This window comes from Halyomorpha halys, unplaced genomic scaffold (assembly GCF_000696795.3).
Source record: "Halyomorpha halys isolate HHAL.00 unplaced genomic scaffold, Hhal_1.1 Scaffold115.1, whole genome shotgun sequence".
Classification (NCBI taxonomy): Eukaryota; Metazoa; Arthropoda; class Insecta; order Hemiptera; family Pentatomidae; genus Halyomorpha; species Halyomorpha halys.
Window position 1 is genome coordinate 21,583 of NW_027106332.1, and position 19,109 is coordinate 40,691.

At 29.0% G+C, this 19,109-nt stretch overlaps 2 protein-coding genes across 2 annotated transcripts in view; one reads left to right on the plus strand and one right to left on the minus strand.

Annotated features, from left to right (window-relative positions):
• The window catches only part of Taz (tafazzin, phospholipid-lysophospholipid transacylase), a 26,585-nt gene extending 21,499 nt beyond the window's left edge, over positions 1-5,086 (plus strand). The window contains exon 4 of the mRNA XM_014416178.1: positions 4,619-5,086. Within this exon, the coding sequence (XP_014271664.1) occupies positions 4,619-5,008 (390 nt within the window). The 3' untranslated portion in view covers positions 5,009-5,086. The remainder of the gene's footprint in view (positions 1-4,618) is intronic.
• Positions 5,087-9,620: 4,534 nt separating this feature from the next.
• Positions 9,621-19,109, minus strand: part of LOC106677936 (uncharacterized) — a 63,055-nt gene continuing 53,566 nt past the window's right edge. Inside the window, exons 4-8 of the mRNA XM_014416157.3 lie at positions 17,903-18,135; positions 17,504-17,667; positions 14,973-15,124; positions 12,057-12,228; positions 9,621-10,358 (exon numbers count right to left, since the gene is read on the minus strand). Of these exons, the coding sequence (XP_014271643.1) occupies positions 10,049-10,358; positions 12,057-12,228; positions 14,973-15,124; positions 17,504-17,667; positions 17,903-18,135 (1,031 nt within the window). The 3' untranslated portion in view covers positions 9,621-10,048. The remainder of the gene's footprint in view (positions 10,359-12,056; positions 12,229-14,972; positions 15,125-17,503; positions 17,668-17,902; positions 18,136-19,109) is intronic.

The following is a 19,109-nucleotide window of genomic DNA, read 5'->3' on the forward strand; positions in this document are numbered from 1 at the left end:
TTTCAAAAAACTGCGTTAAGGGGTTAAGTTACAAGTAGCTGAATAACTAAAATGATTTACCCATCAGTTTTAGTTTTTTTTGAAGTTGTGGTCTGCTGGTCTAAATTTAGACCTTTACTGGTACATTAGTAGGTTCTATTCACGGAAGGAACCTTTACATTTTAATACAGTAAAACTTAAGTATAGCATTCCTGTTGTTTTCCTCATTCCAAATGGATGGCTTTCCTATGAAACTTCATTTGTTATAATGTTCTGATTTCCCAGAATGCACTAAATTAGGTTTTTTGGGTTTTTTTTTAATATTTTGTAGATTTATAAAGTTTTGTTTTGTAAATATGAGGCAGGCTGACATAAAATTTTAAATACTGGACTGGTTGGAAACAACAGTCTAATTTATTCCACTAATGTAATTCTAAAGAATGTTCCATTGTTGTTTAGATATAATTTTTCCGTGAATTGAAACTTGTTAGTTTTACAGGTACAGATCCAATTTCACCCTTGTTTAATTAAACAGTTGGATAAATCTAATTTAAATAAAAATATATTGTCATAATTAATGATCATTGAGTTTCAAAAGAAATAGAAATTAAAGAAGTGGAAGGGAATGCAACTGAATCAGTTGACAAAAGTTTTGAGTATGTTCCAAATGATTCAAAATATTTTCCTAAGACGAAACATTAAAAGAAAGTAATCAATTGGATACATTTATTGCCAAAGATGCTTTAAACTAGTACCATCTGCAATGTAGATTTAAGTGTTTTTATTTTAACAATAAATGAATTTTAATAATTTTTTTTATGAATTCCTAGCGATCCCTAGCACTAGTGTTTTCTGGTTGTATTACTCTTGTTCTGTGGTCCCTAGGAGGGTGTTATAATGAAGTTTTACTTTTAATATTATTCTTTGCATTTAGATCTAAGATTATTATTTATTATTTGTTGATTATATTTACAATTTTTCAATATTAAGGGCATATCTTCATCTTTTTTTCTAAGGATTTACTATATATTGAGCCTTTAACTTAACAGTTTATCTACTACGCTAAAATATTTAATCATATTGTGTATGTTTAAATCGAAAATTGACTGTTATTACTAACTGAGTCATTTTCTATTTTTCTTTGTTACTTTTGTATAGGATAGATATAAAATAATTATCATTCTATCCTTGGCATTTTTTATTCATTTTTTACTTGCAATGTACTGATGAAAAAATAATATGGTTTAACAGTCTAGACAAGAAAAAAACTCATGATGTACAGAATTTATTTAACATTTTATTTTACCCGTGAAGTCCTGATGAATGTTATGAATATATTTCATTATAAGATAACTACTTTTATTCATGAAATTTCATTTAGTCTGAAAAATATTTATCTATTTGGTTCAAAAACTCATGAGTAATTTGATAAGAAAAAGAAGAAGCAAGAAAGGAATAACTGAGCTGTTCCAAAAATCTTTGAAGATAGTGTTTATGTTATAAATAACTTAAATAAAATATATCTATTTTGATTATGTTATAAATAACTTAAATATATTTGATAATAAGTTCAACTTATTTTTGTTTTTTAATACAAACTTTTCTCTTAAACAGATTCAAGATTGTGGTTTTAATCTTTTATTTATCATCCATTCAACCTTTTGATTAATCACATAAATTAGTGTCAATGAAAAATAATCTCTAGTATTATGCACAACACACAGCTTTTGTCTTTGAAATTTTTTTTATTATTAAATTACAAGTGATCCGGTATTGTTCTGATATATGCCTGATTTTGGAGGCTGTTTAGCATTTTCAGTTTTATCCATTAATTTTATATTACCTAATTGTACTGGATTCCAGTGAATCATGCTTATTCTTCATGAATTTCAATAAAGATTATTTTTGTTTTAAGTTCATTTCTCCATCTGTGTTTAATTTTACATTTTATATTTATATAAGCTGTTCAATTTCAAGGAATAAAAACATTGATATAAAAGTAAAATGGAGGTTTTTTGGTTTTTAAAAATTCAGGAAAAAAAACCACCTTAAATTGGTATTCCAGTCTATGTTGTTACAAATTTCATATTATATTAAGTTTATAATGTAACATATTTTGATTAATGTGTTCCCTCTATATTGTTCTTAAGATTATTATTCTATCCTGAATTGTGATTATCCCATTCTGAATAATTTTTATATATAAACTATTTTTCTAGGAATTTTTATTTATAGATGTATATGTCTCAAGAAATGGTTTTTGGTGCCGAAAATAGCGAAACCTTCTTAATGGTATAACCAAATATAATCTTACAAACATGAAGAAAATATTATTCGAAAAAATGGCCTTGGCATGTTGTCTTGTAATTAAAAGTTGTTATTGCCTGTTTATAAATTATTCGCCACCATTACATGTATGAGACATCTATAATTTTTAAACACTTGTGAAGCTAAACCATTTTTTATAGATAATTGATGATCATCCATTTTCTCAATGCTTTATTAAATCTTAAATCCAGCAACTTTGATTATTAGTAATAAATAGTTTTAAATTAAGTTTTGAGTATGTATGATCTGAAATATGTTAGGTTTGCCACCATTTCTATCCAAAAACGAAGCCTGATTATAAACATTTTTGTATGTACTAAAGCATGAAAGTTATCTATTACTTTGCAACCATACATACATGAATATAACTCAGCTCCAAGTATAAATTTACCTTTCATTTCAAATCATTCTAAAAATTATGCTGATAATAAGAAATCTATTTTTAAATTTTATTGCATACATTAAAAAAAAACAAAAATATCATAAGGAAACTTTAAATTAAAAGTTCATGTTTATGAGTGAGAATGTAAAAAAAACATACCTTTATTTTGGAAAAAATTTTCAAAGGAATTAAGTTGCTATATTCAATATAAAGAATAAATAAAAAATAAAAATGTTAGCATTTAAATGAAGAGAGCAAAAGGGACATGAAGCCAGACTAACAGAAAACTTCAGGAAAAATTCCCTGTATGTCCTGAATACTCCATGAACGTAGATTAAGATTATTTGAGGATATTTAGTATTAGTAAAAATGAAAAAAAAAAATTGTAAGACGCAACCTGAAATGGATGTTATTTTAGACATTAATATACTTCTTGATGCTTTAAATGTAATTGTATAAACTATTTCTAAAAGACAAAAATCAAACAGTGAATGATTCATTTTCTCTATCTCATAGCTCTACTTTTTTCTTGAAATCATTGCTTTGTCTCTGTGAATTCTAATATGTTCTTCTAGTTGTACAGCCTAGATGATACCAATAAATTTATGGTTTTAGTTAAATCACTCTTACTACTAGAAGATTTTTAAAATTTTCATTCATGAATATGATTCCTGTTACTTGAGCAGAAACAAAACAATTCATATTTTAGATATATGTAGATGGTCAGGGTTGCGGTCGAAAAAAGAACAAATAGTTTTAAACTATTATACTATATCATAGTCAACTATATATACATATAAATTCATATTTTAGTTTATTACTAAATTTTTTTTATCAAAAAAATCTCTGAGATGAACTCGGCAGAATTGTAAATTGGAGAATCACTCCTCTTGATAACATACATCATTATTAACAGTGAAAGTTTATTTTCTTTAATATATACATATTAAATTAAGGAAAATTTTATTTATTTTAATTTTACTCCTGTTTCAATTAAGGCATATATTATTTTGTAAAGAATAAAAAAGATTGTTAAAATAATTTCAAAAAATAATAAGATTACCACCACTTTTTTGAAGGGAGCAGTTTAGAAAATAATTATTACTTTTTATGAATCTAGTTTTAAACATTTTTTTTACATATTAAATTAAGGAAAATTTTATTTATTTTAATTTTACTCCTGTTTCAATTAAGGCATATATTATTTTGTAAAGAATAAAAAAGATTGTTAAAATAATTTCAAAAAATAATAAGATTACCACCACTTTTTTGAAGGGAGCAGTTTAGAAAATAATTATTATTTTTTATGAATTTAGTTTTGTACTGATCAATACAACCATTATAACAGATTAGAACACAATTTGAATAATTATTTTTAAAAAAGACAGACTATCTTGCGTGGATTTTTATCAATGAAATAACATGTTATCATTATTCAATTTAACTGTGAATAGCCTTTTCAACTAATCCTGCATATGTAATTATTTAGTAATTTTGTTTTATGAAACATCTGCAGATATTGTTTTTTCTTTCATTTACTGGTTTCAAACTAATGACAATGATTTGTTTCTTATTAACAATAAATTATCCTCATTTTACTGGGATCAAATCTTTTTTTAATTTATTAATAACCAAATATCATTGTAATATACATGCTCATGTATAAATATATATATAATTCTGTTGTGTAATTGAAATATTGTGATATACATAGTCAGAGTAGAGATATTGTAATTTCACCAATTTTTTTTAAGCTGTTATTACTTAATAATGTTAAGTAATGAAAGCTTTAAAACTCAATGTATTTCTTGATTTGTTTAGTATCTTAGTAAATGATTTGTATTATAAAGGATATACTTGCTTCAGTTATCCTCTACCTTTTAATTTTGTTTTTTCTGTAAAATATAAAATATAATGGTTTCCTTTCAGGATGCTGTAAACTTCTGCATAGAAAAGCTGAAAGATGGAGATTGGTTGCATATTTTTCCAGAAGGAAGGGTTAATATGAACCAGGAATTTATACGATTTAAATGGGGAATAGGAAGGATCATTTATGAACTACCTGTGACTCCTATTGTCATACCTATATGGCATATTGGTATGGAGGATATTTTACCAAATAAACGCCCTTATTACTTTCGGGTTGGGAAAATGATGACTCTTAATTTTGGATCTCCTATTGAGGTTTCTAGCCTAGTAAAGCAGTTGAAATATGATCAAGTAAATCCTGAAACAGCCAGGCTTATTATAACTAATCATATTCAGGAAAGATTGTTATCATTAAAAGCAAAAACTGAGAAACTTGTTGCTGGAGCATAGTTGTTAATAGTTATTTTTGAATTATATTTGTATTAAAAAATATTTGTTTTTTTAAGTATAAATAAATGTTTTAGTTAATTTATTCATTCTGTATACCTCGTTTCCTCCATAATAATTTATAAAAACTATTGTGTTATCATTACTTTTTTGTATAAATTTATGCTTATTAGAGCAGAAAAGGGATACGGATCCAGCATTAATCTCTAGAAATCATGAGAGGGGTGGTATTAATTTTGATTGAAATTATATTGTAATTTACGCTAGAATTACTATGATCAATTATTAAATACATAATATGAATTATAGTAGAGAATATATCAATAAAAAAGGTAGATTATATATTATACTAGTATAGAATCCAAATTCTAAAATATTTAGTATTAAAGGTGGTTTAAGGTTTGTTTTTAACAATTTTATTTTATTTAGCACATAAAAAATACATTAGATAGATGGGTTAGCACCTCCTAAAGGGTTATAATATTGGATACCATACTGTAAAGTACTTTTAATGATCCAATATCAGAATTGATATTGCATCCTTTGATATAAAAATAATCTCCAAATACAAGGATCCGACTATTTGGTCTAAGATAGTGGTTACTGTTTATCTTGATACAAATCTCCTACAACTTTTTTTATATCCAGGTTAAGAAGTAATGAAGCTAAATCTCTCTACCCGGCAATTTTTTCTTTATATATAAAGTTTCTGACTTGACTTCATGTATTCTTGGAATGCACATGATACACATCTTTATATGGTAAATCTAAAAAGTCATTTCTTAACTTCCATTGCTATTCAAAGCTGATTTCTATCAATAAAGTCATTGGCCAATTTAAACTTCATTGAGCATTGTTTGGTATAATCTACATCTTTCTAAAATTATGCCTTGATTAAAAATTTAGCCTGCTTTTCTTCTACTTCTTACTAATCCACATTGATAAGAGTCAACTTGAAAGCAGAGATCTATGTTGATGTTTATAATACCTCAACTAGTTTCCTTTCTTGTGAATTGGATATATCATTACAACTCTATTTTGGAATTAAAATATCTTTTGTACAGATTTTAAACAGCTATGTTAGATGAAATTCATGTATAAAGCAACAATATTGTCACATAAAGCTCACGCCTATGGATTGATAAAAGTTTCAATGGGTCCAACCTCATGTTTGGAGTAATAAATGTAGTTCCATCACCTGAATAATGTTGGTTATTCTAGTAAATAGATGTAAAACTTTGAAAAAGAGTTTTTATTATATTTCTTATTAGAAAATATCTTGGTAACCAAAGTTAATTTAATTGCAGAGTCCTGATTCTAATGAAAAGCTTCCTATTCTCAGCAAAAGTAAAAGGAATTTGGGGGATCCCAATGAGTTTGAGACTCCAGTAGCATTGGTGTATTGGCTTTACTGTAAAAAAACAGGAGCCCAATATTTTGTAGGATCATACATTTGTGTGATAATTGACGCTATGCTCAAGTTTGTCTATGAGAATCAATTGAAAAAAATAGAAAATCCAGTTCGAATCCGGCCTGGGACGTTGACTTTTTACATTGAGTGGCGGTCCCACAAAATGAAGAACTTTGACCCCCAACCATGGTTAGGCAGTATAGGACTCCAATGGGAGTCTTGGCCGGAAAAAAAAAAAGGTAAGGGTTCATTAATGGGATAAAACAATAACAATATTATATATTTATGTTAGGGAGGTGGATTAACCTGAAGTATTCTATTCCTGGTTTCTTGTTTTAGTCTTTTTTAAATCATTATTTTTCTCTGCAATTATCATGCCTAGGGAACAAAGGCAATTATTTTGTACATTTTTTTAAATTTAATTTTTATGGAGTGCATTAAAATTATATAACAGTTCTTTGCAATGAACATAATTATTACAAACATGTCATCTATGTATTTAGTTATTATATGCTGTTTTTTATTTTCATTTATTAGTTTATTAAATATGATTTTACTAATATTTTAGTAAAGTTAGACCCTATGAGTAATGCAACTATCTGTCAATACATATATGTATACATACAGGTTGTTTTAGGATGAAATGTCAATAATTAGGAAAATAGGGAAAGGGACACCAGTTACCTACAATAACGGGAGAACTTAGTATTTATTTTGTCCTGTTTTTCCCTATCTTATAGCTTTGTTTCCATAAAAAAATTTTCTAAAGTGAATCACAATTGCAAATTGTGTTATGGTTTTTATTGTTTATCCAACAATTTTACTTTTTATATTTTTTTAATGGATGAAATTAGTAATTAGAAATCTTTTTGTTTTCATGATTCCATGGTTGTTATGACAATAGTCATAACTTCTAGACTAACATAACAATCATGGAAATAAGAAAACATAATATATATATAATCATAATCAGTTTAATTTTATGATACTTGTGAATGTACAAAATATTTTTTTTGTTCCATTGGCTGTGTATAAATAAAGATTGTCTGGTTTGCCTACTCTAGAACATACAACATATTGTTTTTGTAAGAAGCAATCTGTGTCTAAATCTAAACCATACATTTCTAATGATTAGCCCTAAGCTTTATTTATGGTGCTGGAGCTTTATAATTCTTATGAATAGTACAAAATTATACTTTGTCATAATTCACTCATTTATAATTTATACTACCTATTTATTTTCATTTTCACTATCAGGATCACTATCACTATTAGGATAGTGAAAATGAAAATAAAAAGGTTGTATACATTATAAATTAATGAATTATGTTGAATTATTTTACTGGTATAATTAAAACTAAACTACCACTGATAAGATGTAATATCCTGAAGATGAGGGAAACCATGAAACAGATGAGTGTTGGAATACTTGAAGGAGGGAAGGATTTTTCACAATGAAGATGTATGAAATAGTATTAACCTTCCAAATTAAAAAAAAAATTGAATAATTTTTATATAATAACCTCAATATGTTCCAATATTAGTACAATATTGAAACAATTTGTATCAAGGTGGGGTAAAAAAATGTTTGGAAGTGAAACCAAGTTGATATCCATTTTTAGCAATCTTATCACATCTTATGGAATAGAGACCCTCTATTCTTCCTAAATACTTCACAACGGTATTTAAGATTTTTGAAGGTTGTATACTAGTGTAAAAAGTTAAAAACTAAGTAAAATAGTTGCTCTTGTTAAGCTGTGGAGAGCCAGATGAATGAGGAACAATAAAGCCATGTTTTTATTACTTGATGCAACATGTATGATAATTCCAAATGAAACTGCATTGTAAAATGTAATCGAATGAAAATATAACTACCAGAGCTACCCATTATGGAATTTTCCTCCTTACATTTTTTCCACACTCTTGTATAGAATGCGAACAGACAGTGAATGCCAACTTAATGAGACCAATACTTGGGGACACCTATTTTCACTCCTCCTTATGTTTTAATCAGGCAATGATTACTGACAGCTGTTTTAGAAGACATTTAAAAACTGTGAGCTATCAATCAATCAATTAAAATTTATAATAATATTGGTTATACTAGTTGCAAGTCACATTGGTCACCTTGGGGACACTTATATCAATGAGAAACAAAGGATTTGATGCATGATTATAAAATAGAAAGAGCAGAAACTTATGCATTGGAGCACAGAGACAATTTGTGTTCCTATTAGAGGAATAAAACAATAAATAAATAATAAAAATAGTGTCATGGTATGTAGTGTTTTAATGTGTAAAATTTCATGACAACTTCATTTTAAAAATTTCACATGTTATCTATTTAATTGTAAATTTTTCTCAACCAACATGTGTTGATGTATAAGAACGTGAATACCTAGTTATTTTTCAATTAAGTGACTTATGAAATTTGTTTGCATATTGACTGCTAAAGTTCACAATAATATTTAGAGGTAAAGAACTCCTCAGGAATGTAAGAATTAAATCAAGCCATCACACATTTTATAGTGTTTCCAGTGATGTCATCTATAATCCAAATTACCTGGCTTATGCCATTAAAAATTATTAACATGTAATATTGATTTTATAGAAAATATTTGCAGGCTAATGGTTGCAATTTAATCTAATTTTTTTATTAATATATGAAATGTTTTCTGGGAGGTGGGGTGGCTCAGTGAGTAAGGCACTGTGCTACCAACTCCAAGGACCCTGTTTTCAATCTGGCTGTGGCAGATAATTATTTATTCTTTTACTGTAGCCAATGCTTCGTGTTCATTCTTAGTGAGTCAATTCTTAGGGTTTGAGAGCCCTCTGGAGTCCAATCAGCCTCTATAAAGTGGGTACCCTTAGTTGGGGAAAATTTTGGCAGTAGATTGTGATCATGAAAAAAATCACCTCCTTGCATAACCTTTGTTCAAGAAATAGTACTTTCTTACAATGTACTGTACCCCTGACCCTCCATGGAATGTAGCGATACAGATTATAATTCTTTTTTTAAAATAATTTAAGCTAACTAGTTAATGGAGCCATTATTTACTATGGACAGTCAGTAATTCATTTTTCATGTTAAAGTAATTTTATTTGTAATATATCAGCGCTAAATTTGATTTTGTAAAAACTTTACTATGAATTTAAATGAAAATATTTTAAAAACTAACATTTATAAAACAACAAATGAAAGATTAAAACCTTTATTTATTCCTTAATAAAACAAATAAATTGTTTGAAGCCCTAGTAAAAATTAATATTATTTTTCTTTAAAATAGGTTTTAATGATAATTAATATTTTTAAACGTTTAATATTGTAATATAATACAAATATTTGTATAAATGCACTCTTAAGAGACCCATTGGTTAAATTATCCAATCAATGTTTTATGTTTAATCTTTTCTTTGATTTTACATTATCAAGTTTCTAATTACTAAAATATAGTCCAGTATACTTACAAAATTGTAAAATACAGCAAAATGCTTCATATAACAAATATCAATATAGTTTGTTGATTTTATCGTTGCTTGAAGGTACTTACTATCATAGTAACAAAAAAAAAAATCTAACAACAATATTATCTTAACATTGAATAACTGTCTTATTTTTTAATTGGCACATTTTAAGTCTGGTAAGAACCAGGCATTGCATAGGGAAATTTGTCTAGTTCACTTTTAATGGCTTTTATTAGAGGAACAGCGGGATCTGTTGACTTCAAAGCTGCATCAGTTAATATCCAAGCTGGTTCAAGTGTTGGAGTATGGAAGGGGCCAGCACTGAGAGGTCTCAATGGTGCTGATTTTGGAGGTGAAGATGGTGGAGTAGCTCCCCATGCCCCTCGAGGCATCCGAGATACACCTGCTGTTGAAGGGCGACAAGCATCGGTTGTTTTGGGTCGTAAAATTTGATCTGATGTTAAAGGATCAACTGGCCTGAAATGTAAATAAAAAATATTCAGATCAATGTTATTAAGATTGATTTTCACATTGTTGAATAATTTATTAATTGGCAAATAACTGCATTTAAATACACAACATCTTAATTATTTATAGTATATATTTTTAATGACACAGTTATTTTATTTTATGAAGTTGCAAAATGGTGGATCACCTGGCATTCCTTCTCAATTTGGGTTTTGGTTAGTAATATCTAGAGACGAAATTTTCATGCAATTGCTTCTTTTGTTTCCTAGCTTTGAATTCCACCAAAACTCGACAGAAATTCTAATCATGGGAAAGACATTCAAATAAAAATAATTTTATTTTGCACATAATTGTTTTGTTTTTTTCCAAAATTTTGGACGTTTTGAATTATTTCTGCACAATATTGCATGTTTGACTCTTTTTAGGCTAAACTTTGATTTTTGTTGCATAAAATTTAATGCTTGAACTACATTTCTCATATTATATACATAAGGTGTCTGTATGCCAATATTTATTCATTTAATTTTTTTTCCTGATTTAATTTATAGTTTAAAATTGACAAATGTGAGATAAAAGAAAATGCATTGATTAACTAACTAATTTTTTTTATAAAATGTTTTTCACATTGAAAGATTTTCTTCTTATAATAGGTATTTTTGTTAAAAAGTTCTTGAAATGTCAAAAAATTGTAGTTTACACTCCTGTAAGTGTTTTATTTTCATTGTCACACTTACACTCATAATTGTTTGTGAATTTGTTTTTTTACAAAATTCTGCAAGAATAGACTATAGTTAGAATATGTATGCCAGTACTACAGGTGTTAAAAAAAAATTGAAATCACAATTATAAAAAAGATCATAAAAATGATTATCATCAAATTTGTTTTTATAAATCTGTCAGAGATAATTAATTATATAACTACAAACATACATAGGTCTGACTAAAATGTTCTGATTAATAGTGAGTCCAGTAAGTTATATCTACAAAATATGTGTATGATGATTGCATAATAAATATTAAGCTAACTTTTAGGTTCTCAAAAAAATCTTGAGCTTTTCCATAATGACACCAATGTTGGATCATTTGACGTCAGTGGATTGTTGCTGACTACTGGATTACATGATTCACCTATAATCTATTCTTGTAGAACTTAGTATTATGAAGATTTATAGATGTGCTCAGCTTCATGTTATTAAGTAGACTTTTTCCACATGGGCTCCTGGCTTGGAGGGTTTGTGTGAGAAAAATGAAAATCAAGTGAGAAATATTGAGTATATACAGTGTTGAATATAATTCATCATTAAAGAAAAGGTATTGAAATGATGTGCAGATTTTTCTGTAAAAAATTTAATTAAAGGAAGAAATGTTGTTGATAAAGAAACTCTCCTAAAACAATATTTTGATGATGGTATTAAAGCTTGGAGCATGAGGTGACCATGACTTACACTAAAAGTAATAAACGTGATAAAAATAGAATTGAAACGTTAAAATGTGGAAGATATCAGGAGGAGAAAATTCTCATTGGAAAAGTACAAATATGAGTAATGCTGGTAGGATAGGTTACCTAAACATGTTTGAGAATAAAAATGACAGATTCACATCAATGATTGAGATATTATTTTTGGTTTCTGGTTACAAACCTGGTAAGGGAGAGGGGAAGATAAAGAATGTAGTTCTAAGTTGGATTCTCTGCATTTGCATACTTACAAAACAACAGCAGATTTTGCTCTGCCATAGTTAGTTGTATTACTGGTTTCTCCTTCATCAGGTGATGCACTTCCACTTCCAAAAAGACTAAAGGCATCATCTAGTAACTCATGAAACCTTCTTCTCATTCTTCCTACACTTAAATCAGCATTTGGACTCTCTTCATTTTCTCCTGTCAAAGATTTTTTTTTAGTATAGTTTTTAATAAATCTTTAATACCTTATGATTTTTTAATTATAGCTATCAGGATATTAGTGTACATTATATATATTTTATTTGTTGTAATATCTACACCATTATCTTTATTAAACTTGTTAAGTAAATGTCAGTAGTCTGCATGTTATTATATCTTTGACAATAATATTTTATATGATTATTTCTTTAGTACTTTGGTAAAATCACTTAAGATGAATTTTGGAAATAAGAAGTTGATTCCTTGTTATTCCATGGTAACTAACAAAATAAAATATAAGAATAGTTGGAATAGATGTACAGAACTAATATCAAATTGAAAGTTCAAACTATTACTGTTAATTCAAAGTAACAATAAATTATTAAAATATTAAATAGATTACATAGCTTTTAGTCAAGTTGATAATAGAATAATACAAAAATAGGTAGGGTAGATACCCTTACCCTAGACACTTCTTGCACCTGCAGTATGATGGAAATTTAATTTTGTTAATATTTTTTACCATAATGATATAAAACACTATTCCTTTAATTTCTCATCGTTACAATTGTCTGATTGTAGGGCCGTCTGTAGCTGAGAGAGTTAAGGCATAAGTCTTTGCAACCTCGGAACTGTAACGGTGCCAGTTCAAATCCAGCCTGGGGGGTCGAATTTTATTTTATGAAGGTCCAACGAAATGAAAACTTGACCATCCCGCATAGTTAGAATAAGGTGCTTCCGGCTACGGTAAGTTTTTTTTCAAATTGAAAAGTTTATCCGGTTATTAATCTATTATTTACGAGTAATAGAAATGATTTCTGTTTCCTGATTACAGAAAATTATCCACGATGAAAATATATGTGGGCTCGAGAACGTACCTTGGACGCCAAAAACAGGTTGACTCTGCGAAAAGAGTCATGCGCTATTTTAAGGTTACGCTGTTTAATGACATACACATGTTTTTGTCTGTCAGAAGGTATGGCTCTGCAATGTTTCTTAGTAGGAAAATATGGTATAACCACGAAGAACATTCTGTGGAAAATAATCTTACAAAAAGCGAAGTCATTATGAAAGACGAGGTAGTATATACCATCTATAATGTTAAAATAGGTAAAGCAGCAGAAAGAAAAGGCAAAGCCCTAGACACAAAGATAATTCCTAGGGATTTCTAGTTCATCACTATTGTCATTATTTATTAAGAAAGGTAGCTCCACCAACTGTAAAAAATAAAGCTATCAGTGGCTCACAAACTATGAAATCAAAAGTAATTTTATTTTGGGACAAATGTCCCCTAAGTATAAATACATTGTTCACAAATTTAGGGTAATTGTCTGGCAGACATTTAAAAATTTCAGTGTGCATGTTGAAATAACATGAAAACCTATGGTTAAATTATAATTTACAATAATAACTGAATACATAGCTCACAATGATACGGAGGTTTGGTTATGTAGTAGGCGAAGAAATGTGTGTTTAAAGGAAAGGATGGATGAGGATTGACAAATGGAGATAGGAAGAAAATCCCAGAAGGAGGTTGTACGTGTGACGAAGGATTTGCTCAAGGAGGTGGTTCTATGGTAGGGGATATATATATCGATTGGTTTGGATCTGGTGTTTAATGAATGGATGGATGATCGTAGAATGAGGAGATCAAGAATATAGGTCGGTTTTTAATTTTGAAAACTTGGAACAAGAAAACACCAAGGAAGTATTGCCTTCAGGAGGTTGGATAGAGCAACTTCAACTCGGTATAATATCGGGAGACATGAGAGCGCCTGGGAAACCCAAAGATAAATCTAGCAGAGTAATTCATGAGTCTCTTCAATATCAACTCTAGACCTGCAGATAGCCCTTCGTAGACCAAAGAACCGTAGTCGAAGTGGGGGAAAAAAGAAGCTGACGGGTATTCTGAGGAATGGAATCACAGAACTGTACGAATTTTTCAAGTACAGATATGAATTTGCGGATGGATTGAGTCTATAATTATTCCTAGAGAGGTGTTGGTCAAAGGTGACTCCAAGGTTTTTTATTATGGGGTAGAAGTGAATTGATTGGTTGTTAAAGAAAAGTATGGGATAGTAAGGGAGGGAATAAATGAGGTGCTTGTAACCAATAAGAATGGCCTTAGTTTTTCCAGCATTCAATATCAAGTCGTTGTCTAACGCCTATGCGTTGATGCTATTTATATCTTCTTGTATCCTTTGGATGGCATATCTGTATACTTACTGGCATTCATTGTTGTGTTGAGGCGTCCTGATAGATTGCTTCAAGCCACATATTCCGCCTGTCTTAACCTCCTTGTCCTCATATCATGAGATATTGACTGACCAGTCCCTGTAAGGAGTTCAGTGTTAGTGCTTCTCCTCCAAGTGTTGAGGCTCTTCTGTACCGTTTTACTTCAGTCACTACCGTTTGGGTGGCACTGGACTGTATAAGCTCCGAACATTACATGATCCTATATGCAGTCCTTTATACAAAGCCGGGGTCGAAACCATGTTAAGAGAGTGATCATCTGATGCTCGTTACAGGATTCGTAATAAGGTCCTTTTTACGGGATATAGTTATGAGCCCTACACCCAACCTGCAACCTGGAGGACCAGGAGCTATGTGTCAGACACAGGGGTCGCTTACCTCCCCCATGCTTTCACCACTTATTACTAAAGTAAGTAGTTCTTTATATTAGTTAATAATTCCTTCTCTCAGCTTAAACATACTATCTAAATTTACGTTTTAGTAAGCTATACCTTTTTTATTTAACCTATGGCAATGTAGATCCCAGACCAGTGGTCCAACAACTCCAGGGTCTGCAGATTCGCTGCTGTGTCGCGATAAGGCACCACTTCTGGAAACAGTGCTTTCAAGAACATCTTCTAACGGCCCTGGTTTGGCAGCACCTCTTTAAATGATTAAAATAATTTAATTTTAAAATGTGATTGTATATTAATCATAACATTTTCGCTAACACTTCATCCTTAATCACATTAATATTTAATGATAGAACGAAATTAAAAATTGATTTTATTCTGAAATATTTTGACTCCTCTTAATAATATAATTACTTATATTATGCATATGTAAAGCTTCTGTCCAGTTAAACTGAGTAAAGATAATGATGGAGTTCGGTATAATCAAGTGATGAATACAGATAGATTTGAATTATTATCTAAAAACTAAAACATGGGTATATTCCAAAATATATTTTGTCATGTATCATGTATATATATATATATATAATTCTTACAGGCTATAGATATTGGCTTAAATATAAAAAAAACATTATTTACTTCGATGTGGTAGATCAAAGATAAATTAATATTGAATTTAAGAAGTTGGAGTGCTACGAATGGGTAGTTTCTCTACACGCCTGTATCACTCCATAATAACATATATCAAATTTACTAAATGCATAATTATGTACAGTTGTAAATTCCAATAAAGATCATAAAAAAAAAAAATTAAGAAGTACTGGAAAAGGAAGTTGTACATAAGCTCAAAAGAAATTTCAGAGGTTATGTCCAGCAAATTTCAATCCCCAGATCTCTAAAACTGCGGATTTTATAGAGGTGTGAAACTTCTATCAATCTTCAGCTAATATATGAGAAGTGTTCATCCCCTAGTGTAAATTATTTATATTAATATTTTTTTAAAAATTTGACACGATAAATATTCAGTGAAAGGAGGCCTGAAGGATTATTTGCCCATGGACTGTGATCAAATGATGGCTTCTTGCAAATATTAGAATCACCGGAGTAGCCCATTTTTCAAGTAATGTATCCTTCTCTTTCAAGACCCATATTTTCCATGAAACAAAACCTTTCGCTCCGTCCATAATGCGAACTTTTTAAGCTAATACAACTATTATAGATTACATCTAGACCAAAATCAATATCTTCGAAAGTTTAGAAGTAAGGGAATATTTTCTTACCAGAATACGTGTTTTTCACAGTGAGCTTGCGCGACTAGACTGAATGATTCCAACTCCTTCCATAACTCTGACGATGTAATTGAGCCTTTCGCTACTACAGTGAAAGGTTATAGAACTGTTGCAAGCATCTAATCATTAAAGATACGTGAATTCCGAAGACTATTTCTACTTTTGGAAAACATGACGTTTATAAATTCTCTATAATAACTTTATGAATTTTCATTTCATGAGTCTCTCGTTTTTTATTATTAATAGAAAAACAACATTAGTAAATTGCATCAATAATATTTAATGTTATTTTCAAGATATCTTCAGCAACAAGAGACTTTAACTGCCGAAGTATTCCAAATACATCAGTCAATATATAGTGCGCTTTGACGCGTTTTGCTAAGGCAACCGTACACAATCAATTATGGCAATAAAATCTGACTTTCAATTTCAAATTTTGAATAGTTTCAAGAATATCTGTGAACGGTAGCTAAGGACTTTTACAAAATTTAACTGTAGCCAGGGCTTTTTCAAAATTTTTAATTTAACAGCAGTAGACACCTGACTTTCAAATTTTGAACTGATTCAAAAATATCTGTGAACGGTAGTTATCCAAGAGGACTTTTACAAAATTTAACTTAATTATTTTTTTCTTTTTCTGTTGTTCTTTGCTTTGTCTATTATTTATTTATTTTTTCAAAATAAAAATCGCGTTTTTCACGTTTATTATTATTAAACATTATATCATGTTTGGCTAAAGCTGTTTTGTTTTTTGGGGATTTTCTGTATTCATTCTATGTGGTTTGATTTTATGTTCCATTTTTTGTGATGTTTCTCCACCGTAATATTTGTTGTTACATTGTCTGCATTTTATTTTATGTACTATATATATTTTTTATCTTGTCCTTTGTGTTTGTTATATATTTGTCCAATTTATTGTTAATTTACATTCCTAATTTGAAATTACTATGTTCATATTTCTCAAATACTATTTATATTTTATTTGTTAGTATTGGAATATAATTTAGTTTTTGAAAAGTATAATAGTGTGACGTTATTTCATTAAATGAAGAATTGAAGTAAGAAGGAAATTTAATGACCTAGATAGGAAAAAAGTAATCCTTAATATTATTCGAAAAATAAATGTATTTTAATACTTGTTCTTATTAAAAAAATTTTATAAGAGGATATATATCGTTAATACAATATTTAATATCTAAACAAAACCTGAATAAAAATGTTTTAAATGGGTTTGAATATTGAAGATATATCATTAAATGGAAAATAAATAGTTGATTGCTAAAACTTTTATGAATTTTTAAAAGCTTTGAAAACTTTTAAAGTAAATCTTTTTGGGTTTACCTTGGGAATGCTTTGATTGAAGGCATAGAAAGGTATGAGTTGGGGGTCGAAGGCTTGTAGCTGCGAGGTCTCGGTCTTGGGGATGGGACCGGTTGCCTCCCAGGGGTTGTAACTCCTTTTCTGGCTGATCCTTCGTCCATTGTACCACTGTTAGTATCCTCCTCCTTAATGGAAAAGGATGTACATTAAAATTTGTTCCTGGATATTTGAAATTTTATATTAAATTATACTCAGTCATTGACATTGAAGTAGAAACCCCGTAAATTCTAACGTTCATGAATACCCAGTATAGTGTATTAAAAACAGCAAAAAAAGGATTTCTAAATATTATTCATTCCTTACTTCAAATGACAAAACCGTTTTATAATAAGTTCTTTTCCCAATATGTTATTTAATTACCTTGGTGGAATCAACATCATCTTGGAAGCCCATGTTTTCTCTACCAGTGGTTTTCTCCTTTTGCAAGAAGCTAGTCCTACTCCTAGTTCCGCTCCTCTTCCGTTTCTTTTTCCCAATGAATAACAAAAGAACTATTATGAGAACTAAAATTAGGATGATCGCTGTAGCACTCGCACCAATGATAAGCCAAAGATCCCTTTGTCCTGGCGCAGCTTCAGTTTGTTTTAGAAAAGCTAAAAATTAGAAATTAAAATTGTTGAAAATAAATACAAGGCCCGTGTTTCTTCAAACATTCTACCCTTTGATGAATCAACGCCTTTCATATACCCTCCCCCACCCTAAGATAGCTCTATATGTGAACAGACAACAAGATGGGAGTCAACAAAACATATATGTATACCTTAAAGAATTTATGAAACGTAATAAATTTTAATACTACTGTGAAATACCGCTTATTTAATACATCTGGATGAATTAAAAAAAAAACAATAATAAAATTTAACAAATTTGCACATGTGGCGTTGTTTCACCAGAGGTACGAATTTCCATACTTAAAGCTTTTAAATAATATAGTAATTTTTTTATTATTTTAAACTGTCATAATAATAATTTGTATTTGTGTTACTTTTAGTAGAAATACCTTTAGACAACTCAATTCCAATATATATATATACATATATATATATATGGCAATAAGCAATATGTGATCGATTTAGTCGGATAGCTACTTACTTTAATGAAACAATTTTTATTTTAATAATTGGAATAAATGCTTCTTTTAACAAACTTATAGCAGGAATAACTATACTAACACTAAATTAAGAACTTAAAATTGAACCAGCTTTAAAAATTTCACATTTATCTAAAAAATTAGACTTCATAAACATTTGAATATGAACAACAAACTTATTATTATTATTTTTTAATATTAACAATATTAAGCTCATCAAAACATTAATCATTAATTTAAATAAGAAAGTACGTATAAATTTCTATTAAGAATCAAATATTAATAAATGAACAACCTGTTTAAATTCAGCTAGATTTTATGACGTGTGTCCTCTATACTAGGATGGTCTTGGATACAAGCAACTACTTTTCCTTGACGACAGTTTTGTCAATAGCATAGCAACAGAAGCTAACCTCAAAACCAGCTGATGTATTGTGTCTTCTAGCATATATATATATATATATATATATATATATA